This window comes from Polypterus senegalus, chromosome 13, assembly GCF_016835505.1.
Source record: "Polypterus senegalus isolate Bchr_013 chromosome 13, ASM1683550v1, whole genome shotgun sequence".
Classification (NCBI taxonomy): domain Eukaryota; kingdom Metazoa; phylum Chordata; class Cladistia; order Polypteriformes; family Polypteridae; genus Polypterus; species Polypterus senegalus.
In genome coordinates this window covers 163,487,900-163,512,032 of record NC_053166.1, presented here as the reverse complement: position 1 = coordinate 163,512,032, position 24,133 = coordinate 163,487,900, and the positions used below count along the sequence as shown (strand labels likewise).

Genomic DNA, 24,133 nt, shown 5'->3' with positions numbered 1-24,133 from the left:
AGTGAAGTGCCCACACAGCCGCTTCCTGCACGTTGTTTGCCAACTTTAGTGAACGGCATGTCACAGAATGCCAAGGCGGGCACGAGACTTAAAGCTGCATTTGGCCACACGAGTTCATTTACGACAAAACACACAGAAAAACGAGGTCAACGTCACCGTCGTCCACCGAGCCAGTGACAACAATGCGCTCTCTTCTTGGTCACGTGTGCTTTGTAAACGCTAGTCCGCTGAGAGTTGTTGGTTTGTTCTGTGGTGTGAGATTTGAATTAAAAAAGAAACACATTTCGCTCTTAAAAACTCGGGTTTTGGTTGCCGTTAAGGAGCCGTTTGGGATTTTAAAGCTTTTTTCCCTTTAGGTGTTTTTTTTTTTTTGCTTTTTTCGCCCGCACAAGAACAAAAGTCGGTGGGTGTTCGGAAGTGCGCTTGGAAAAGTTCTGTACTTGAATTAGCATCGAGAGAGACGGCAGAGGAGAAAGCAGCAGTAGCGGAGATCGGCGTCTGTGAGGAAATCTCCGCGTGTCGGAACGGCGACTCCTTAGTTTAAAGGAAAAGAAAACGAGGCCGCGGCGGACTTCAAATCAGTAAAAGGTGAAGACGACTCGGCAGTGCGCAGGTCAGCGGGCGGTCAGCGTTAAGACGCCGATCAGGCACACGCTTCTGTAGGAGCAGATGAGGTCGTAAAGTTTAATTTGTGTGTTTATTTTTGATTAAACTGACCTTAGCGGTCCACAGGTACAACAGTTAAGGGGGCGACAGCGTAAGGGGACATTAATACAAACAGTGCGAGTGAAGAGCTTATAAGTCAGAGTTAGGAGAAGAGACACAGAAAAGTAAAGTTCACCTCCTAGAAAGACAAACAGCAGGCAGCTGAGAGGAGAACAGGACAGGAGCTCAAGGGGACAGAAGGTGTCAAATATCTGGAGCAGATCTTAGTGTCACCATTCAAGTTAAGGAGCAGCTGAAAGAAGTTAAGGCAGCTTAGTAATCTCAAGTCAAATTTTAATAATGATGCCAGTGCAATGCCAGTCCTGTTGGATGTTGGACTTTTTAGATGATGGTTTGGAAGAGCCAGTTGTCTATGAGGGCCACATCTGCAGGAGATGCCACCTGATCCAGCACCTCGAGCTCAGGGTCGCTGAACTGACCTGCGTTGTAATAGAGAATTGGCGGACTTGGCCCAGGTGTCCTTTAGAGAGATAGTGGGCACCCCTAAGGTGGCGCGGGAGGAGGTTCCAGACCAGACAGGTAGGAATAGGTGGGTGACGGTCACAAGGCGTAAGGTAAAGGGTGCACACTGTCACCCAACGGGCCACCTCAAAACCAGTTCCCAGAAAGAGAGAGGTAGTGACAGTTGGGGACTCAATCATTAGGGGGATTGACGCGCAGGTGTGCTCCAGAGAGAGAGAGGGTCTCACACGGTGTGTTGCCTTCTGGGTGCTCAGGTGGGAGACCTCCCTGGAAGGGTGGATAGGCTCTTGGCCAGAGCGGGGGTGGATCCAGTTGTCATTGTCCACTTTGGAACAAATGAGATACATAAGGGTGGTCTGTCAGTTCTGCGATCCAAATTCAAAGAGTTAGGTACCAAGCTGAGGAGCAGAGCTGACAAGGTAGTCTTCTCTGAAGTTCTGCCTGTGCCACGCGCCAGTCCAGGTAAGATTGAGGAGATTAGAAGGCTTAACGCGTGGCTCAAATCTTGGTGCAGGGTAGAAGGGTACGGGTTTAGGGGGCATTGGGACTCCTTTTGGAACAGATGGGACCTGCACTGCCATGACGGGTTACATCTGAACCGGAGGGGCACCAATGTATTGGGGGGGCGTATGTGTAGGCTAGTCGAGGATTGGGGGGCAGGGAGTTTAGGACAGGCCAGGTTTAGATCTGAACATGGAAGAACAAACAACGGGGTAGAAATAAAAATGAATAGGAATGTAAATTCTAAGCAAACATTTAAATGTAGAAGGAGTAACACATTAAAAATAACTTCACGTAATGCTAGAATATCAAAAATAAGGTAAGTGAGCTGGAGTTGTATGTAGCAGAGCAGAATTATGATGTTAGAGAAATAACGGACACCTGGCTAAATAAAGATGGAGACGAGTGTAACAGAGAGGGGTACACATTAGTAGGAAGGAGAGACAGAACAGAACAGAACAGGAGGTGGGGTTGCTGTTTACGTCACACAGAATTTAAATGTCAGTCGTCTGCAGTAGGAAGATGAGCCCATCTTAGTGAGGACGTCTGGCTTCGCCTGGAAAATATTAGGGAAGGAGGTCTTATTGTAGGAGTGTGTTAGAGACCACCCAATTCAGACAGTCACGTCAACACACATCTCTTTAGTAATATCAGAAAGGGGATATTAGAGTCATGGGGGGCTTTAATGATCCAAATATTAACTGGGATAACCTTGGAGACGGAGGAGCACAAGAGCCGGAGTTTTTAGAAGTAATCAGCGACGGTTTGTGAACACAGCATGTTAAAGAGCCAACACGGGGTGACGCCTGACTGGATTTAGGATTCTGTAATAATCAGGAGAGAACTGAGGGTCTCGAGGTGATTGGACCACTAGGGTCATCTGACCAGAATGTCATACAATTCTCAGTATTTTATAAGAGTGCAGATACAAAGACTAAAATTGTGAAGTTGAACTTTGGTGGGCTAATTTTGAGCAGATGTGACAAAGTCTAAGGAGGACAGACGGGGAGAAGACAGTCGAGGAGCAGCGGAGCAGGTTTAGAAATGGAATGCAGGACAGACACGGACCTAAAATATGGAATTAATAGGAAATAAAAGAACTCCACGGTGGATTAATAAAGAGTTAAAAAAGAAGTTGCAAAGGAAAAAACAGACAAATAAGACTAATGACTGCAAAGAGAATCGTAGAGCGCATGAGAACAGGAGGGCAGCCATTAAGACGACGACAGCTGGAGAGGAAGAGCAGATAAGGAGAGACGAGCACAAGAGTAAGAGAAGTCACGGAGGAGGTGAAGAGCATCAGGAATAGTGAAGGGAATTAGAAGACACAGACAGTGAAATAGCAGACGCTCTAAACTTTCATCATTCTGAGGTCTTCACAAGTGTGGAGGTGAATAACCTCAGAGCAGTAACAGGGACTACTAAGGAGGTGCTGAGGGATTTGGAAACTGTGAAGGAGAAGAGCTGTGATGATGAAATAAGATGAAATCACCCAATCAGCAGGGGCCTCATGTGTGAACGGTGCGTACGCACAGACACGTTTCCACGTTCACATCGCGATGTACGAAACCTGCACTTGGCGTAAAGCCGCGCACTTTAACACGGTACCTCACGCCTTGGCGTACGCAAGTTCTGCGCTCGGTTTGGCAGACTGGCGCCACTCGGCGTCAAAGCAGTGCGACTGTTCCTGTGCGGCGACTCCTCACTTTAGAAATACTCTGAAACTGAGCGCATATCGTTTATTAGGGTGACGCGTCCGATTGTGATGAACTCGTAACAATAGAATGGGCCAGAGAGCGGCCATAGTAGTGCAGATAGCAGAACTGCTTTAGCGTCGTTACTCTCACTGCACCTTCGTCGTCGTCGTCGTCGTCTTCTTTCAGCTCCTCCTGTCAGGAGTTGTCACAGCCGATCATCTTTTTCTACATTCCTCTCACTGCAGCACTCGGAGTATTTATATCACTGGAACTTCAAACTGTACGTTTTGATGAATCGGCGCTCAAAGCTAACAGATGGCTCAACGTCCATTACTGAGCGGATTGTGTGGCGATCGGTTACTTGGTAAAGAAAAGCACTGACTGCAGTGACGGCCACGCCAACATATATTGAATATAAAATAGAAAGAGAAAATAACGACACAGCGAGAAATGTCGGCAAAAGTGAAACGTGTGTCGTGAGCTCGAGGCGGCTGTCAGTGTCCACAACGGACGAGGCCATCCACCGCACAGAAGACACCTGACTGACATTGGACTTTCTCTACTGGTCAGAGTCGCCCTGAGTGCTGCTGTAATAAATGATGACATCGAAGTGAAGCTCCTGTTTAATAACGTGCGTTAACTCGTATCATCATGACAATGACATCACGTCTACGTCTCAGTGTTTGAGTTATTCAGAGAGCTGGAATGTCACGAATGTCACGAATGTCATGGACTCTGTGACCAGTCGGAGGAAGAGAGCCGGTTTAAGAAGCACGTAGTGATTCACACACAGAGAGCACATACGAGTAGAAGATCAAATACAACACAAAGTATTTAACGAGCGACTTTAATTACGATGGGATTTGAGAAACTGGTTGATTAAACGATTTTAAGATGAAGTTTCTGATGTTCTACTAAATGACAAAATAAACTACGTGATTAAAGTGGAAACGTCGAGATTCAAGTTGACATTTCGTGTTTTTTCCCCACCGTGTCCCTATTTTTTTTTCTCTGTACCCTAATAATCTGTCATGTGACACTCAGACGGGGGGCTACAACTCGGCTTCTTTTCACGGCGACTTTGATATGCGACTTCTTTTTTATTTCCGTCCCTGTGCGATTTGTGAATGTGAGCTTTCGAGTTTCTCCAACACGCTGTGTCACTCGGTCGACTTCCTTTGTTGATTATTCCACAGTTTATTTGAACTAATTGTCTGTTTTTCCTTTGTTTGCCTCCACTTGGTATTCGCTGAAATTCGTATATTTTTCCCCTCCGTGTTTTTCTTGTTGTCTTTTCACAGAAGGCTGCGCTTAAGGGCGATTTATATTGATTTGCATATTCAAATAGGCGTAATTCTGGGAGGAGTTGGGGCGGGACATAAAGTGCGTGCACGAGCGTTAGTTTTCCCGCTGATCGGGATTTAAGTAGCGGAAGGACGTGGAAGTTGGAGTTCGCACAGATTCCTGCATCTCGATTTTTCTGTACGTAAACACATTTTGGCTTTTGTGCTCACGTCGTGTCATAATGCGAGTTCTACGCACGCCGTTATACGCGAGGCCCTGGACCAGACCATATTTACCCGCGAGTTCTTAAGGAGGCCAGCGAGTTCAGATATAAACCACTGACACAGATTTTTAGGAAGTCACTGAGCACTCGAGAGATTCTGAAGGACTGGAAAATGTCAAATATCATCCCATAATATAAAAAGGGTGAGCGGGCAGATCAGAGCAACTAGAGGCCAGTAAGCTTAACGGGCATCACAGGACAATTAATGGAAGGGCAGGACAGTCAGCGTGGGCTCAGACGAGGGAGGTCGTGTTTGACTAACAGGCTGGAATTCAATGAGGAAGAACAAAAGAAGACGAGGAGAGAGGAGCAGATGAGATGATTGATGAGGACTTGATGAGGTGCCACACGAGAGGTGGGCATCAAGTTAAAAGAAGTGGCAGTTCAGGGTGTGGGGTGCAGAATTGGCTGAGACACAGGAAGCAGAGGGCGATGGTGTGAGGAACCTCATGAGAGCTGGCCGATGTTAAGAGTGGTGACCAGCAGGGGGCAGTGAGGGGCCGCTGCTATTTTAATATCTAGAAATGATTTAGATAGGAATAGAAGGAACAAGCTGGTGAAGTTGGCAGATGATACCAAGAGAGGTGGATTAGCAGATAATCTGGAATCCGTTATATCATCACAGAAGGACTTGGACAGCAGACAGGATTGGGCAGATGACATTTAATGTCAGGAAATGTACAGAATGACAGATAGGAAGTCAAAATGTCAGGTCTGAATACACAATGGGGGTCTGAAAATCGAGAGTCCACCTTATGAGGAGATTTAGGAGTCTCTAAGCTATCGACTTCCAGACAAGCCATTAAGAAGGCTCACAGACTGTCAGGTCATATAGCGCCTTGACGTGTGCAGCACAAGTCACAGGAGGTGACGCTCAGCTTTACAACTCACTGGTGAGGCTCATCTGGAGTACGGGGGGCAGTTGGGGTCTCCAGGCTTCAAAAGGCTGTACTTTAAAATGAGCTCATCAAGGACACGGGGACACAGCTGGAAACTTGTGAAGGCGAATTTCACACAAAGAACGACAGAAGTGGTGTGGTGGACAGGAGGACGTGAGGGACTCCAAACTCGACTGGACGTTAATAAATGGAGACGACTGGTGAGCCTTGTTGGGCTGAGTGGCCCGTCCTCGTCCAGACTCTGCGAATGTTCATCGTTTGGCCTTTTTCTATTAGTTTTTATTTCACAAAGACATTTCTGTTTTATTTTCATAAATTAGTTTTAGTTTTAGTAGTTGTGGCCTGGAGCGCCAATGGAGTTTAGTGTGACAATCAGACAGGACTGCACACCTAAGAGACGTTTACTACGCCGACTCGCTGGGTTTACAATCAAAACCGGACGCCGAATACCAACGACTTTACACAATTCTACAATCTTTACGATAAGCGCTCATGAAAATCACGGGGGGCTTAGGAAGGAGGAGGCTGTTAGGCTCGAATGAGTGTGCAGAGCCCACCTCGCTGTGTTGAGGGCAACGAAGAACAAGCAGCAGGTGGTGTGGAGGTTAGGGGGGGGGGACTTGAGTAGCCCACCATAAGAACAGCAAACCCTACTGAGCAGGCGATGGGAGTGCGGACAGGAGGGGCCACGTCGGAGATTAGGAACAATAAATATGGTGGGATCTACACCTGGAGCCACCTGAAGTCACCCGGAGCCACCGCAGCAGGTTCAGATTAAAGGCAGGAAAACTCCCTGGTATGTGATGTGTGTGAGAAGGTTGATGTGAAGAACAGAAAGAATACGTCGACGGCATTTGAGAGAGAAACACTGAAAAACAAAGATTTTCAAATATTATTCTACTAATGGATTCCTTTCACAATATCCGGCCTTTTAAAAACGACAAATCCCTAAATCTGGAATGAATACCAAAACCCAGAAGTACGTTTAGCTTTTCACCACTTGGCAGACTCGCTGCCTTTGTTTGTGTCACTTTGTTCTTAAACGACGTTTGGAAAGCAAAGCTGATTGGTCAGCACAACACGGCGATCTCGTGTGACGCCCGCCAGGCTCTCCATCAGCAGTGGCCTCCCCTCGACTTTCTGACGCGCTCAGATATGGCGATGGACGTTTGAGGAGCAAACCACGGGACGAGGATTCTGTTGTGACTTTCTGTACATTAAAGAGCCACCAACAACAAATCAAATGAAGAATATAATGAACAATTTTTGCTGCGTCGTTTCGCGTCGTTTTTGCTGCGTTTCAGTTTACGATGAAGTTTTTTTAAGAACAGTTTCAGTTTTGATTTTACTTTCCGTTAACTTTAATAACCTCGGTGACGATTCTGTGAGACTCAAGACATCGGGCTCATCGACAACTGGGACCTCATCTGGGAAAGGCGGCAGGCGCCTCTTCAAGCGGGACGTCCTGCCTCTGAATAAACTCGGCGCCCGGTCCTCTCTGAAGACAATTCGCGAGGTGAGTCGCGTCCCTCGAGTGTCCGTTTCTACTCTTAACGCCGTCTGTAACGCGACTGCGGAGCCGAGCTGGGACACGACGACGTGGCCAGCATTAATACTCGAATAACTAATCAAGGCAGAGTGGCCTAAACGCCAATGACTTCATTCCAGTGACCACTGAGGATGAGCGACGTATTAAAACTACAAGAACAGACTGCAGACGAAATAAAAAACTGATCCAAACGCCGATACGCACACAGAACTCCGCTCTGCTCCTCCGAGACGCTCTTATTAGCGACAGAAACACGGATTTTATTACACCGAGCCAAACGTGGCTTAGCTCAGACGGCGTGGCCATTTTCATCCAATCTGCGCCTGCGGATTTCAGTTTTACTCGTGCGGACCACCAAGTCGTGCGAGCGTCTCGCCGTCGTTATCCATGGAGATTCTCACCTTCTCGTATTATCCGTGTGTAGGCCTCGCGTCTTTCTTTGAGGAATTCTCAGACTGAAAGTCAATTCTAATTACGAGCTGTGACGAGTCGGCGACTTTAACGTTCATATCGCCAGTCAGCGTGACCTCTTCTTCTGATGCGAGACGCGTCACATTGCGCAGGTGACACGTCAGACCTATCAGATCATTAACATGTCAGACTGAACCAACGAGAGACAACACTTGTTTCAAACTTACAAACATTCAGCGCCGTCAGTCCGTTTGTGGTGCCGACGACAACAGCGAGGATAATAAAGAGTAAGGGGAGCCATTTTAATAGTCAAGTGAGAGCTGACGATGACGACGTTAGAGAGTCTTCTAGCATCGAGTGTCCGACCTCAAGAGAACACGCCGGAGAGCTGAGCGTCAATGGAGGAGACCAACGTGACTGTCCACCAGGAGATCTTCAAGTTCAAATGACAGAACACAACAACACAGTCGCTCTCGACGTTACAAAGAGTCGGATTCTCGACGGCTGATCTCTGGTCTGCTGAACTCAAAGGAAAGCCTCCTAAGTACCCGCAGTGAGACCTGCCAGGCGGTCTGTCGCTGTGTTCTTCAGTCAAACAATCAGTGACATTAGAACTGACATGGCACGTCTCGCCACACTGCGGACCCTCCTGAGCCCCACTACTCAGTCATACACAACTTCAACTCTTCACCAGGATACATTGAGCTCATTTCCATCACATCATCTCTCACCCGAGACCCTCCGCCTGCGTCCTCGACTCAATGCCAACGAGAAGTACCTGGGGTGCCAACTGATGGTATTCTGCACGTAGCAAACTCGTCATTAGATACGGGGGTCTTCCCAGACGGTCTTAAGAGCGCTGTAGTTACACCCCTAATCTCGACTCCTCCGCTTTTGAAGATTTTAGCCCCGATTCTCACCTGCCGTTCTTAAGTCAAATCCTAGAGACGGCCGTCGTTATGCAGCTTGAGGACCACCTCGATAAACCTGCTGCTCCCGAACAATCACAGTCCAGAAACGGCACTCGTTAAATTCTGTTTCTGGACGTCTCTAGCGCCTTCAGCACCGCGGACAAGCTGGCAGAGACGGGAGTGGAGGACGAGTGCAGGATGGAGCTGAACGCCAGTCCGAGCGCCACTACACTGGCGACCTGTGCCAATCAGAACGGACTTTAAAATACAAAGCCTTCAATCATCTGCTCCATCTTACACTCCAAACCGGACCCTCAGATCTTCAAATGAGGGTCTGCTTGGAATAAACTTAAAAGACGTGGTGAGGCGGGCACCTCAACTCTGGAATTCACCAGGCTGATATGGTGGAGCTCATTAAACATCTCAATTCTGTAACACGGCCTTCCGATTACTTCGCCTCGTCTAATCCGGATACTCCGTGTATTCAATTCATCAGCATTACTATTTACGGAATATTCCGTTACTCGCCACGCGACTTTAGCGATTCCCGAGAGCACAGAAGAAACGACGAGACCACCCGAATGTTCAACTTCATGGACGCCTCAGCCCGTGGCGCGTGTGCAGACCACCAAATCCTCAGTGCCCAGGCGAGCGTGGTCCCCATTGTCAAGTCAGTGACCGTTTGCCCAGCTTCTCCAGGCGGGACGCGGGCACACAAACACACCCCCGCCCCCTGTGTAAATTCAATGGAGCGAAATCCTGATGACGAGGAGGAGACACGGGCCGAGTACCCTAACCTGGAATGCCAGCCGACATCATCAGCAGCCCAATGGCGACGCCATCTTCAGTGGATCATGTCACCAAACTGTCATTGCAATGTGCCTTCATGTGACAAACACCCCAGAAGTGACAACTACGACGCACAGGTGACTGGCCAACAGGTCAGCAGCATCTCCACGCCAAGCTTCACTACCACTGTGGCACCACTGACCACGTGGTGAGGCACCACATCTGGCAAGTTGTGGGTGCGCAGGACAATGACAGCCGTGCCCGCTTCTCCTAATGTAGTCGGCACAATTGCCTGCACTCACAATGCACTGAGGGCCACCGCTTCTGTCACAAGTGAGTGGAGACCCTCCATTAAGCTGCCATTATTTCACTTCCCCCACAGCACCAATCCCAACTCCAGTCACCACCTTGAACTAGGTGCCAACGACACACCGTTAAAGCAGAGCCCCACCGGTGCAGATGGCACCTTCAGTCCTGTAGCGTCTGGACGGTCACGATGGCTTTATCAAGTCACCTTTATTTGGGGTCTTTTCAGTTCTCTTTGACTTTCAGTTGTGCGCCATCCCACCACCCACCAGGAAATCGGAGTGTCATGACACCCCAGCAAAGACAAGACTGGCACTCCATTAACACCCACATCACTCCTGGCACTGCCAGTGTGCACTGAAGGCCTTTCATTCCAGGTTGAGCAGTCGAAGCCCCCCATCATGGATGACTAAAGGGGGCTGAGCAGGAAATCCAAGTCACAGAGGATGAGCCCCTCGGCCCGAGCGCCGTGACAAGTGGCCGACTCTCACATCCGCCAGACATCCTGCGCCACTTCAGGCGAGCCCCCCAGCACCTCCGTTTAAGGGGGTCACAAAACGAGAGCCCATTCATCGGCCTGTCCAGGCAGGAAAGCGGCAGGACAGGAGGGGTCAGCCATCATGGAGACAGGAAACAGGAAGTGGTGACAGCAAAGGCCACAGCAAGCCCCCCGCCACTAAGGCAGCAGGACATCAGAGACGAGACGCCACCAGCTGAGTGGCAAACAGCCGATGGGCACCAGCACAGACGTTCACGCCGGCGCGGGCACTCAGGACCCCCGGCCTCCAAAGTCACAAAGCACAGGTGGGCTGTACGACACCTTCATCTTGGAATGTGTACAGTCAGAAATGTCACCTGCTAGGGACACGACGAGCCCACCTGTCACCACAAAGGACAGACAGCACGGAGAAGCCAGCGGAGGTCCACAGACTCGTCACAAAGCAGGCCACAGTCTTTCTGGGCACAACCACAAACATGTTCAGGGGGAAAGAACCTCTGGGCAAGGCGGGCACAACTCCCACCATCATTGAAGGGTCCACAAAACGCCATCGTCACACACACACACCCCCCCCCGCCAGCTTGGCTCACAAATCACATGTGCACAGCATTATATAGCGCCTTTCAGCGAGCCCACACATCTAAGGTCAGCCAGCCTTGTGCTCGGGGCACTCCTCATGCCCACATCAGCCCCCTGCTCACCTCAGACAGGTACCAGGGAGGGGGCATCATGTGCCATCAGCAACCACAGAATGTCCAGCGGTGACAGTTGAGGACCCCGGGTCACTCTGCACCCACTTTGGGGTCAGTGGGGGGGCTCACACCTGTACAACATCTTACCTGGGGGAGTGTAAGGCGGTGCTCTCTAGAGGGGAGTTCACACTGGCATCGTCTTCGGAGCTGGCAGGACCATCAGGCAGGAGTTCGGTCTCAATGCCCTCACCAAAGTCCTCAAAGTGCTCCTCCTCCTGGCCGATGACGGTCACCAGGGAGTGGCTGTTCAGCTCCGAGTCCAAAGACAGCCGGTGACAATGGGACCTGCAAGGCAGACAGCGAGCGAGAGGGGCAATCAAACAGATGCTGGCACACCTGGGCACGAGGGCGCACGCACGCACGCACGCACAGGTCAGTCTCACTGGGCAAGTCAGGCACAAGTGCCATCAAAACTGACAGGCATAGGGGGACCATTAGGGAACCAGATGCCAGTCTAGCCCTGCCAATTTCAATGCCAGTCGGAGCCTGAAAACTGCTTTCAGTGGAAGCTGCAGATGCACACAAGTGGACCACAGCGACACACACAGTGAAACGTGGCATCCGCAGGCTGGCAGTGGGAATGCCGAACACAGCTGAATGGTCAAACTGGCACCAGTCCTCCTGGTGCCCTTGACTGTAGTTACCCCAAAGATCTAATCCTGCCACTAGAATGCGCCAACAGCAAAGTGTTTATCATGCCCGTCAAGCTGCCCCTCACTCATTCAGCTGGGAGAGCCTCTCCACATTAAAGCTAAATGCCCAGGACGACACCAGGCCCCTACTCGCAAGGCTGGCACACACCCCGGTGCAACGGGTACAGTATAAACTGAAGAGCCTGTGACATAAGTGCCACTGGAGTGCCCACGGGTCAAAGCCAAGATATGGACTGTTACTCACACACACACACAACCCTTTTCACAAATCCCTAGTGTGCCCGCCTGCAGCGAAAGACATGCCACATCGAGGTTCCACAGTGGAGCTCAGCACATTAAGAGGCAGCTGGCCCAAAGGCGGTGCCCAGCACTAACCCTTCATCTACTGTCCGTGCCACCTCGACTTCTTACCTCACAGAGGCCTGTGGAGAGCGGCGTGGCCATCTCCCTCTGGCGCTACCAGGGTCCTCACCCCTCCAGAACAGGGCACAGTCCTCCTCCAGCAGTCACCTCCCCGACTGGCGCAGCAGCACTTCTACCCCAGATTCACCCGCTCCTCCCCCAGGGGCGTCACCCTGGCGCCGACCGCCCAGCTGCATCCCCTCTCACTTCCTGCATGGCAGCAGCTCGGCCTTCGCCTCTTCCTTTCTACTCTGCAGTGTCAGCGTTTCTCGGACCACCCGAACGTCACACGCACCCGTCTGCCCCCCCTCAAAGAAAAGCTGCGGCCCACTCACCCGCTGGCCGAGTCGTCGCCATAGTGGAGCGCCGCGTCGATGGCGCTGTCCGTCTCCACCTCCTCGTGCAGCTCCTGGTGCACCAGTGTGCCCGTGTCCTCGTCAGTGAACGTCTCGCACTCGCTGTAGGTGCTCTCCGAGCCCAGGTAGGCGCTGTCTGTCACCTCGTTCTGCTGTGGGGACACAAGGGGAGGGTGAGAGGCACCAAAGGCAGAGCTGGCACCCCTCGGCAAGACAGAGTCACGAACTGGCTGCCACCACTCACTCAGGTACAGCAGGTGGCACCGCGTCGAGGGCTCTGCTCCGATGGACCACCTCATTACACGTGCCACGCAAAGAAAGTCCCTCCTGTCCAATGACTCCCCAGCCATGGCGCACTGGCACTCACCACGGAGCAGTGGCACACGTGAAAGAGCTGCAACATCCAGACATTTCCAAAGGCACAAAAGCTCTCCATCACCAGTGGTGGCATCATGACACTGGTACGACACGCCCTGGCAGGTGTTCCCTATGCCAGGCCCATCTTCTGCCACACAAAGGCAACGCGAGACAAGAAGAGTGGTGAAGAGGTGGCGTGGCGCAGAGCAGAGGGTCTTCCATAATGTGCCAGGTGCGCCAGCTTAAAAGATCAAACAGAAAGCAAACCACGCAGCCAGGTGGCATGAGCCATGCCAAAGAACAAGATCCACCTGAGCCGCGTGTGCCATTCACCAAGAGAGGTCTGCGAGGTGTGCCCGCCTTCATTTACGTCATGTCAGGCACCTTCCACGACGGCTGGGCTAAAGTACGAAGTTCAAAGGGCGCACAGGCTCAGCAAGAACCAAGAGCAGAGCGGGTAAATGGTGCCACTCGTGTCTCCTGGGCACATAACAGGTGCCCCGTGGCTCTTACCTCCAAAGCAGTGAAATCCTCAAACTCCTCAGGGCAGCTGGCACTCTCCACCGCTCCTCCATAGACCCTTGTCTCGAAAGGTTGGCCGTCGGCACCTGGGCAGAAGGGGGGCAAAGTGAGAACATCATGCCATGCCAAGTGCCTGTGTGTCCAAGCACAGTCAACCAAATCAGATAGTAACATGGGCACAAAAGCCAGTAGACCAAAGTCTCAGGGGTACTGCCATAGGTAGGCAGATGCCAGCTCAGCGGGTGCCCTCTCAGAACACCCCAGCCTTGTGGCACCTGCCAAGCCCTAAATGCAGCTTCAGGTGAAGCTGGGTGAAGAAGCCCGAGGGCAGCGGGCAGCATCCTGCAAAAAAACTGCTAAAAGCCCAGAGTCACCTCAAGGCACATGGCATCGCCCACAGATGGCACTGCTTAGGCCCAAACTTGCCAGAGACTGCTGTCTGTGAACGGGGGGCACTCACCTCCATTGTTGATGGCCGCAATTCCTCTGAAGAAATCTTCAAAGCTGATGACCCCGAGGCCGGTGGGGTCCAGGAATCGAGTCAAGTCTTTGACCTGCGAACGACATGGCACCTTGTCACATGGCCAGGTTATATAGCGCCTGGACAGACGGCTCAAGGTGGGTTAACGCACAAAGACGCGGGGGTCCTCGGGTCACCTGGCATGACGACTATACTGGCATTTACAAAGGCTGAGGGGATGGCGACTTGGGACACACCTCTCGGACCCCACAGTCCCGCCCCCATCACCGGACAGTCACAGTCAGAGCGAGCGGCCACACCAGGGACACCCATCAGGAGTGTCACAAACGACAGACAGGCAGCAAGCCAACCAATAATCTGCCCGGTGCGCCACCTGCAGATCACCCAGCGGACAGCGCGCCATCCTAGCTGGTACCGTGCGACTGGCTGCATGCCATACAGCGAGCCACATGCGGGGCTGTGGTCATTCTCTAAATTCAGTCAGTTCAGTGGTGCCCTATGGCACAACACCTGGCATGGCCCCTGCTGGATGTGCGGCACTCTTAATATCATCCTATGTTGGCCTGGTGACATTTAGATGTGTGTAAAAGTGCCAAGCTGCCCATCACTGACCGTACCCAAGGATTTATCAGGTAATACCAACCTGTGCCCTACGGGTTAAAAGAAAGGCCCCCAGAACAACCAGCCTGTTTTAATTTGCGACAACTGGGCACAAGATGGCACCAGCCTAACTAGAGTAATGCTGCTGGGAGAGTCTGGAGGCGACGGGTTCAAAGGTGCAGGCCACACAAGCGGGCAACTCTCTGCCAACGGCGCATGCCAAGTGAACTTCAAACTTCGGCGGCCGCTGGGCGCAGCATGTGTGATCTGCGCCGCACTTTGTGCCCTCCTGTCTGTTGTGCTCCTGAGCCACCTCACCACCTCCTGTGAACGGCGCCATAAAACTCAAGATCGGGTGGGCTTGGGGGGGGCCAAGTTCAACGCTAAAATACCACGAGACTCCCCTCAGAGGTCAAAGTTCAATAGCGAGCGAATGCCAATACATCACAGCTGATGTGTGCCTGGGCACAGGAGGACCACCAGAGTGCCACAGCTTGACCCCCGCCGTGGAGCACAAAAGACGCAGCCCGGAATCGGACACCACGGCAACGGTGCGACTGATCGGGTTACCATCGAGACGCCGCTGGTCTCATAGCAACCAAGTAACCTAGCAACAGGGGGGCTGAGGGCAAAGGACAATAAACAACAAACACACTACTTACACGAGGGGGCCTACTGCAGGCAGACCCTGTGGCCCTCTTCATGTGCCCACATGATGCCCTCAAGTCCACACTAGCTCAGTGTGTTGAGACCACCGTAAAGAGGCTGGCAATGAAAGGTGCTGTATAGAACAAAGGCCTATGTGCCAATCAAGTGTGGGTGCCAGCCTGCTGAGAATGAAACTTGCAAGTCCGTCCCCTTGGGTGGTACCCAGGGGCTCACAGAATATAAGATGCCAGCTGGCACCATCAGCGATTTCAAATCCAACCGAGCACAAGCTGCCACCTCTGCCATGTGACCCTGGCCAATACAGAAGTCCACTCCTCGGCCACCACAGTGGTCACTACTGACCAACTGCGAGTCTAGGTGGCCCCTGTGCCCGACTCTGTCAGTGCTTATTCTACTCAGTGGCACCCACTTTAATTGGGCAGAATTCCCAGACCGGTCGAGGGGTGAGACCTGCCACAGACCACCCAAGACCCTCTGTGACAGCATTGTGCCAGACCTTGCTCCCCCAGGACGTGCCACTGCAGTGCTGCCACAAGGGCCCCAAGGGGCACATCGCCACACTGGTCCAATTCACAGCCAAGGCACGAATGCTCGGAGTCACGATAAACACTGGTGCCTGTGCCCGGTGGTCACAATGGGCGCTCTGTTTCAGTGCAATCTGCCGGTGCCCCATAGGCTCTCAGCTGGCATGGCTAACAATAGTGGCAAGCCCTACGAAGTCCAGGGCATCACAAAACACCCATCATGTACGACTACAGGGAGGGCACAAAGGGACCATTCTGGCATGACCCCAATGCCCTTGGTTACCTGGCAAACAAAGGCCCGCTGCCAAACCACAAAGAAAAGCTGCGGTTTCTGAGGCACCGTAGCGTCGGGTATCAATCGATGGTTGGCACACAAAGGAAGCCACAAAAGGCCAAGTGGCACAGGAGGAGGTCTGGTGTTCCGCTAATCTAACAAATGCAAATGAGTGAGGCGGAGACAAATAAGCGGGCACACTGAAGATGACAGAGACGGCGCGCCAAGGACTAGTGGTGACCCGTCAGGGCCGATGCTACACCTGCCAATGGCACACATGAGGTCAGGCTGGCCAAGCGGGTTTGCAGACACACATCTTGCCCAAGCTGGGCAGCAGGGAGTGACCGGAGGTGGCAAAGACCGCAGCTGGGCATCTGGTGTAAGCTGCTGTATTGGCGGACCCTTCACCCTCACTCAAACCCCACAGATGAGTGCTGCCAGTCACACATCGCTGAAGTGGTGCATGTGCCAAGCGGCCGTCCAGTCTGCTTGTGTGGGACCCCCTAGAGGGCATCAGTGGCAAACCAAGTCAATGTGCGCACTTCTGTGGACCCCCCACGTCAGACTTTCCTCATCCATGCCCACAAGCAGTGCCCATTTGGAGCCATGGCACTCGCCTCCACTTTTTACTTTTGCCCAACCTGACCAGAACACCTGAGGGGTCCTTCGGCTGCCTCACAGGCTCCCCCTGGTGGTCCCTCACATAGGTACCCACTCCCTGCCCCTTCTAAGACCCTCCTCGACATGCCAGTCCCATCTTGATGGGACACCTGCTGCTCCCATCACACCCTGTACTCACCAGACTGGTCACACTGGGACATCAAAGCAGGTGGCCAGCTTTTGTACCCAGCAGAGTGTGCCCAGTGATGCCCGCAGCCATGACAGGTGACCTCACACAAATCTGACTATGAGGGCCACCTGAGGGGAGTAATTAAAGCTGGCATGTCCCAAGTCGCCCAAAGCATTAGACCAGGGGCGCACACCGTGCCAACTGCACCCCTCCCATAACCGCCCACATCCTGCGCTCAGTTTGCCCGCCTGTTTCTGCTTTTCACATAAGCGGCCCCTACTGAATTCTGAAGACCACCCACTGTACTGCAGAGAGGTGCCCTGGGCATCCACCGCAGTGGGGCCACCTCCTTAGCGGGCACCACGGACATGTGAGCCTCTGGGCTGGGCACCAGCTGAAAGAGCGGCACAAGGACGAAGGCTGGGCATTCACTGTCTAGATGGATGGGCCTGCCAATCCAGTGAAATGGGGGAGACAGACAGGGGTCTCATGGGTGCCTCTGCCCACCTACAAGTCAGCTAACAGGGTGACAGCACGAACCCACTCAGTGCCCGAGAAACCCAACAGGGTAAACGTCCACAGGCCGCCAGGCCAAATGTGTGATCACCTAACTGGCACAGGGTGGTCAGGCAGGCCATGCCAAACTCAGTCATTGTCTACTGGGGGTCACGGGGTGCCAAGCAAGGCTCCATATGGCCCCCACAAGTCCGAGCGTTGGCTCTGGCAGCCCAACGAGGACAAGGGCACAGGCGCCCACTGCCCACTCACCTGCTCCGCGCCGTAGACGGTGGCAAACTGCACAAACTCCTCGGTCCGCACAAAGCCATCCTTGTCCTGGTCCAGCATGTCAAACACGGCCCTGAGGGCACTGAGCTCGTCCACCTCGGCGCCCCCCGCGGCCCCAAGACGGGACTCCTCCGGGGGCAGTGCCCACTCCTCGCCAACGGGCACGTGCAGCGTTCTCTGGTCCAAGCGGTCGGCGTCACCTAACCAGTCGAGCACGTCCCGGGGGGCGCCGTCCCAGGACTCCCGTTCTGAAGCGAGGTCCTCCATAGCCACATTTGAACCGGGTGAAGCCCCTCGTTCCAGCGAGGATGGGCTGGCACGCCGACTAAGAGAAGTGGTCGTCTGAGCAGTCGGCTCAAAGTCCGCCCAGGCGGCGGCGCCACCGCTGGACTGGCACGGCTCTCCTTCCAAGGGGGAAGACGGCGGCAGATCCTGGTCTTCCGGACCCTGCGCCGAGCCCTCCTGGCCACGGCTACCTGGCATGATGTCATCCAGCGGGAGTGAAACCCGGCCGACTGTCTCAGGTGACGCTGCCCCGTGGGACTCCTCACGTAAGGGCGGATCGGGTGACAGCGCAGAGCGCGCGTCGAGCTCTGCAGACGCGGGGGCTCCGTGCCCCCCGATGTCGCCGTCCTGGAGCACGAGCACCGCCGGGCCCTGGGGGTCGTCCGGGCTGGCCTTGCCTTCCCACTGCAGCACCGGGTAGTCCAGGCCGTTGTCCCAGGCCAGCAGTTCGTTCACGGTCGGGTACCGGGAGCTCCTGAAGAAGCCCCCCAGGTTCAAGGACACCAGCTCTTTGTCACCGGACATGAAGTCCAAGGCGGCTTTGGTCCGCTCGCCCCTCACCGGGGGCAAACCGGGGCCCTTGTCGGCCTCCAGCAGGATGAAGCCCAGCTCCCCCATCTTCTTGTCTAGGTCCCAGTCCGAACGGCCAGTGGGGCTGGACAGCAGCATCTGCTCCATGGCCGCTCGTCCGCCGGGGGTCCGGCTTTGAGGCGAAGAGTCGGAGAGAAAAGCGAGGCGGCGTCGAGGGCGGCGGTTAGCTCATCGTGACGCGCGCCGAGGCTCACGCTCGGTCTCCGGCAGCCACGGCCGGCGAGGCTTCTCCGCCACAGCTTCCTGCGAGCCACCGGTGCTTCGCGTCCCGTCGCATCGGCCCGCCCGGGCCCTAGTCCCTCCCGGGCGGACTCGCCGGCAGCCGGCGCTCCGCGGGCCTCGTCACTCGAGCCGGCCGCACACAAGGCCGCGGTGGTGGTGGTGGTGCTGCTGCTGCTGCTGCTGCTGAGGGGGCGACGCTCACGTCCGGATGGTGTCCCCGCGCTGGAGCATCCCGGCCACCGCCGCTTCGTCACACTCAGGTCCGGCAGGAGGGGCGCCTCTTCGATCACGCCGTCCCTTGACGCCCCGGCCGCACGGGCTCCACCTGTTCGTGATTCATCGTTTATTCGGCCGAGGGGTCCATCTGCGCTGCGGCCCACCTGCCAGCGGCGGGCGCTTTGATGCTTGCTTTACCAAATCAAACGATGAGAGGCCGAAAGCGCGTCCTCCATCCACGAACAAGAAGAAGAAGAAGAAGAAAAAATCAGCGCAGCGGAGAAGAACAGAAGAGCAGAACAGAGCGGCGCCGCAGAGCAGGCTGACGTCACAGGCGCGCACGCGCCACGAGCACACCGCAGTCCAGTGGTCCTTGCGCGTGCGCATATACGAGCTTAAAGGGACGGATCTGCGAGCCTCGGGGGCGCGCTGTAAAAGTTTGCAAATTAAGCGATCCGAGCGCGACTCGGGTTCAAAACAAAACAAAAAAAAAACCCCACTTCCGGTAGTTTAAATCTGCTACCCCAGATGACCACACCCACTCTCTGAACAACGCTGACGAGGTGGACGTGCCGCTGCCTCCGGTCACACAGGTCGCACAGGTCGCACAGGTCGCAGCCCGTCCTCAGTCAGCTGTGCACGCCGACGCCCCGCAGGTAAACATTGGGGTGGAGTTGGAGGTGGGTGAGGTGGGTGGTCTCTCGGCGCCATACTCTAAGTAGAAAATACTTCCCAGACTTCAATACAAAGTTCCACCGTCATTTGGACTGACACAGAGGAGGCCACCTGGCAAGGCGGGCATCATCTGCCAGCATGGGGCTCACAGGGATCCTGGCTATGAAGATCCTAAAAGCCATGCCACTCCAGTCTGTGCCAAGCTGAACCCCAAGGCATTTTTAAAGCAGAGGCATGCAGTCGACCCTGGGGGCAAACAACAGGTGGACCAAAAGACCAAAGGAGAGGGTCTGAAGAGATGAGGGCACAAAAGCTAACTGGCGCAGGGCAACTGAATAGAAGAACGTGCAGAACTTGAGACCCCTTCTAGTCTGACATTTGGAGGGGACTCCGCCATCCTCAGCGCAGGTGAAGAGGGCAGTAAAGCTAAAAGGGAAAGCGCTGAAACCCTCCTGGCACCAAACCCATCTACACCACGTGCCACATCCACTGGGCGGGTGAAGTCACTTCAGTCCGCCTTCCCTCAGCTCATGCCAAGGCAATGTCCCATTGAGTGCCCACCTGTCACCGACTGTTCAATGTCTGATTGGGTCTTTTAAATAAGCAGGTACCCCTGGCACACAGACTGCCCCTGAATAAATGAATAAACTGCATAGCCCAGCAACTGCCAAGCTGCACTCGCACCAAGCCAGCTCTTGGAGGGCACCTTGACAAGAATGTGGCACCACGACAGCCCAGAATTCCAAATGGGGCCCCCAACAGAAGAAAATATGGATATGGAGCCCCACGAGAGGGGCACTGGGACAGCCAGGGTGGCATCACACACTTGTGGATGAGCTCTCAGAGCGGGCTTTGGCCGTGCCAGCGCTCTGTTCAAATCCAGAAAATGTCACCTCTGCGAAACTTGTTTGGGGGTCCAGACGTTTTGGTGACATTGTGCCCTGCAGGTCTCCTCTGAAGAGTCGACAAAGAGTGGGCCGTGTGTGCCATGCTACACAATCAAGCGCAGTTGTACGCCAAGCCTGCCCAGTCAGCTCCAATCATTATGGGTGGACTTGTGCCCATGCCCAGAACAGAAGGCACCTGGTGCCATGCTCTTTGGTTTCTGTGCAGAGGTCGACCCCTGGGGACATCTCTCCGTGCGTTTTCAAGTCGTTCCTTTTGTTATCTGGTGCCAGTCTGTCAGAAGAGCTTAACGAAGTTTGTGGACCACCAGGTGGGTGGCCAGTCCTGTCACCTCGACACCAACGGGCCTTCTTGAGCTGTGCTGGTGACTTGGCAAGAGAATGAAATCAGCCTGGCCTGGGGGTCTTGGTGGTCCTAAGAACGACCTCTGAGTGCTCACTGGTACGAGAAACCCCCCCTTATGACATAACGTTGGCCTCGACTTGATGTCCAGTTTTGTGCGACCTTGAGCCCCCTTTCAGTCTTCTAGACCCTCTTCTTTTTCAGGCCCCCATATTGTGAGGAGGACACGACACCTTTATGATAAAAGACCCTAAAGGGCACCATTATAATCATCACCTTACCGGTGGTCCGAGCCCCCCAACAGCCACTCCCAGAAGGTTAAACACGTCAAACCTTGGCATGCGGGCTGTCGTTTTGACCATTCGGGGTCCGAGATTAGGAATTGGAGGTTATTTTTGATTTGTGACCCTTTCCTAGCTGTCTACGGACCCCCATCGGAGGGTGACAAAGGACACTTTTCGGTTACAATTGAGAATGCCCAGACATGGAATGTTTCACATATCCGATGCCCTTCTACCCCCAAAGCCAATCCTGACATTTGTGCTGAATGCCTCTGTAGTTGTGGACCTTGAATGGCTGAAAATGACATCCGTCGTGCTGCGGTTTGAAACTTGTCACTTTGAAGCTACTAGGAGTGACTCTTAGGGGGCGAGGACCACCGGTGAAGAGTGCCAGCTCAAAGCTGCTGATCAGCAACTCCAAACAGCACAAAACGTCACTCCGCACGCCTGCCATGTCTGGAGGGTCAGCCCCTCGGGTCGCTTGATGCACAACTTCGAGTCCTAGCATTCATTTTTACTGAAGACCCCCATCGGTTTACTCCTGATCACTTCCTGCACCAAAAATGAGGGCTCTTGGGGGTCCAGAGGGCCACAATTAGGGGTCAACCCGAACAACTGGCCATCTCACATAACCAACCGGGCATCAGGACGAGTCTAGTGAGGGGCACCAACGAGCGTGCAGAAGTGCTACTCGGGACCACAGCAGAGCGCGTCATGTGACCACTAGCAGGTGGCACTGAATTTCAGACTTTGTGTGTCTGTCGGTCAGTTGATACCACCGAGAACGTGAAAGTCACCATACAAATGGGCACATTAGGAAAAGACCGCAGTGCCACCCACCAGAAAGACCTTTTAGTTTGGCGAGATCCACAAATGACCACAGAAAGATGGCAACAGATCTGTGCCACTGCGACCCTCACTGCACACGAGGCACACTTTGGGTGGTCTTCATCTGTCACCCACCCTCCAGCCTGCTCAACATAAAGATTTGTTTTGTCCGCAGAACCTTTTCAACACCCAAAGACCCCGAGCAGACCTGCGAGGGACCACTCAACTCCGTAAAGAGCCATTAAAGTACCAGCCTAGCGAAGAAGATGAGCAGCTGTGAGAACTGCAAGCACCAGGTGTGCCCACTTCATCATGAAGCACCCAGCTGGTCAAGCCGATCCTGCGCCTCCTGTCAAAGGGGACAAGCAGAATGAACGACTCGCCTCTGAAACGGAAGACCCCCGTCCCGCCCGAGCGACCCCTGCTGGCCAGGTCACTACAGACCGTCCGATGTCCGCCTCTGCCGGCCTACCGGGCTCGGGCGCCTGAACGAATGAGGAAGCGGGCGGCCCGCTGCACGCGCCCCCGACAGCCCGAATCCATCACTCAGCGCGGCCGGCCCGTCGGGACCCCCCGGGTTTTCCGTGCACGCGCGCCGCCCTGATGTTTCGGCAAGTCCAACGTGCGACGGCAAAAAGCAACACGGAGAGGAAAGACGAGCGGAGGGGTACCTGCGCAAAGCGGCGGCGGACGGCGTCCATGTCTTCAGCCCGGGGGGCGGCAGCCCGAGCCCTGCGTGCCGCTCGTTGGCTGTCGACAGGGGGCGCTGCTCGCGGCGGCTTTCATGCGCTCCCGTCCGGCTCTTACGTGGAGGCCCCGCCTGTCTCAGTGATGCCCCTTTGGACCAGCGTGCTCTGTGTGCGGACGGGCACTGCTATGCCCTCTTACTGACGCTCTGTGCTGGCAGACAGTGGCATCCTGGGGTGGGCACTTAAGTGCCATCTTGAGCTCATTGTTACTGAGTTTTAATTGGATGGGCACTGCCCACCTCCACTCCAGCTGGGGTCTCGTCATCTCATTCAGCGTCCAGCAGCTCGTTGCCTTTGGACCCCTACAGGTTTGACTTCTCCAGGCACTGTCATCTGGCCACAGCCCCACGGTGACATTATCGGCCCTGTTGCTAGGATTCAGCTGTGCCCTTTAGGTTGTGTGGGCATTTGGCTGGCCACAGAAGTCTCTCATGGCTCACCCTGCACTGGTCAGAGCTGCTATGCCATATGGGCAAGAAGCAGATGGGGCTGGGCACCAGGGTGGCATCGATGAGACAGCAGGCACCAGCTCAGGCAAAGAAGCATCAGTGCTAAAGATACCAGTCTTTCATGGCAGACCTGCCAGTCCACTGGCCAATCACACCTGCTGGGTGACAGGATGGCATCTGAATGTCCTTTCGGACCATCGAGGTTTATTGATCGATGGGGACACGCGTGTTGAGCGGGGGAGCTGCCCCTCCATTTCCTGTTTGCCAGGTGTGCCCAGCTGAGCGTCTGCCAATGGAGTCATTCCTGCCAGGATTGTCAAGACGTGTGGGGGGAAAAAAATGAAATCCTGGGCACGCTCGAGCAGTTTAGTGGTCTCTGTCGCTATGCCAGCAGCACAGAAGGACCACTGAGCTGGAGAAAAGCCTGCAAGATCCCCGTCGTCCAGGGGTGTGCGGGCAGGTGGACAGACAGATGGGGGTCTTCCTTCATATTCTGGTATGGGGCACTCCTAGGAAATCAAGCAATGGGTTGCATGGCGTCTGCAGTTGCTGTTGGCACCAGAGAGGCACTCATCACCCACCTCCAGAGAGTGCCCGTGGTACCCTTTAAAGGCCCTCTCTGTGCTACTGCTGCCCGCTCCCATGTGATTCCCCCACACGCGCATCTCCACAGCAACATTCCTGTGTGTCCAGGGATGGTCATCGTCACCATGCCGCCACTGTGGGTCACCTTCAAGGTTTTCACCCACCCAGAGTGCCAGCCCAGGGACCCTGAGCAGAAGCTTTACACCCCAGAAGACGGACCACCATCGTCCAGTGAGATGACTACAACATGGCGGCCACAAGACTGGTGTGCCAACCCCAGAGCTGAGACCCTGCGCAAGCTGAACCCGCAGGGAGGGCACCACAGCCTCTGCTTCTCAGTCTGAGCACATCATACTGGGCTGTGACCAGTTCAAGTGAGTAGGCAGACTGGTAATGCCAAGAGGCCACCACCGTCATCGCCTTCCTCCAATGGCACCCAAGCTGGATCTCCGGTCCAGTAAAGTCACAAATGGGCGAGAAGCAGCCCTGGCATATGACAACATCTGGGGACATGAGACGCA

At 54.2% G+C, this 24,133-nt stretch overlaps 1 protein-coding gene across 3 annotated transcripts in view; it reads right to left on the bottom strand.

Moving 5' to 3' along the window:
- The window catches only part of rab11fip3 (RAB11 family interacting protein 3 (class II)), a 28,378-nt gene extending 9,216 nt beyond the window's left edge, over nucleotides 1-19,162 (bottom strand). The window contains exons 1-5 of one of the 3 annotated variants that reach the window (XM_039774602.1): nucleotides 17,466-19,162; nucleotides 13,820-13,913; nucleotides 13,351-13,445; nucleotides 12,460-12,629; nucleotides 11,157-11,354 (exon numbers count right to left, since the gene is read on the bottom strand). In XM_039774602.1, the coding sequence (XP_039630536.1) occupies nucleotides 11,157-11,354; nucleotides 12,460-12,629; nucleotides 13,351-13,445; nucleotides 13,820-13,913; nucleotides 17,466-18,446 (1,538 nt within the window). In that variant the 5' untranslated portion in view covers nucleotides 18,447-19,162. Of the gene's footprint in view, nucleotides 1-11,156; nucleotides 11,355-12,459; nucleotides 12,633-13,350; nucleotides 13,446-13,819; nucleotides 13,914-17,465 lie in introns of all 3 variants that reach the window. The other 2 variants (XM_039774601.1, XM_039774603.1) reach the window with 2 other exon arrangements.
- Nucleotides 19,163-24,133: the final 4,971 nt, after the last annotated feature.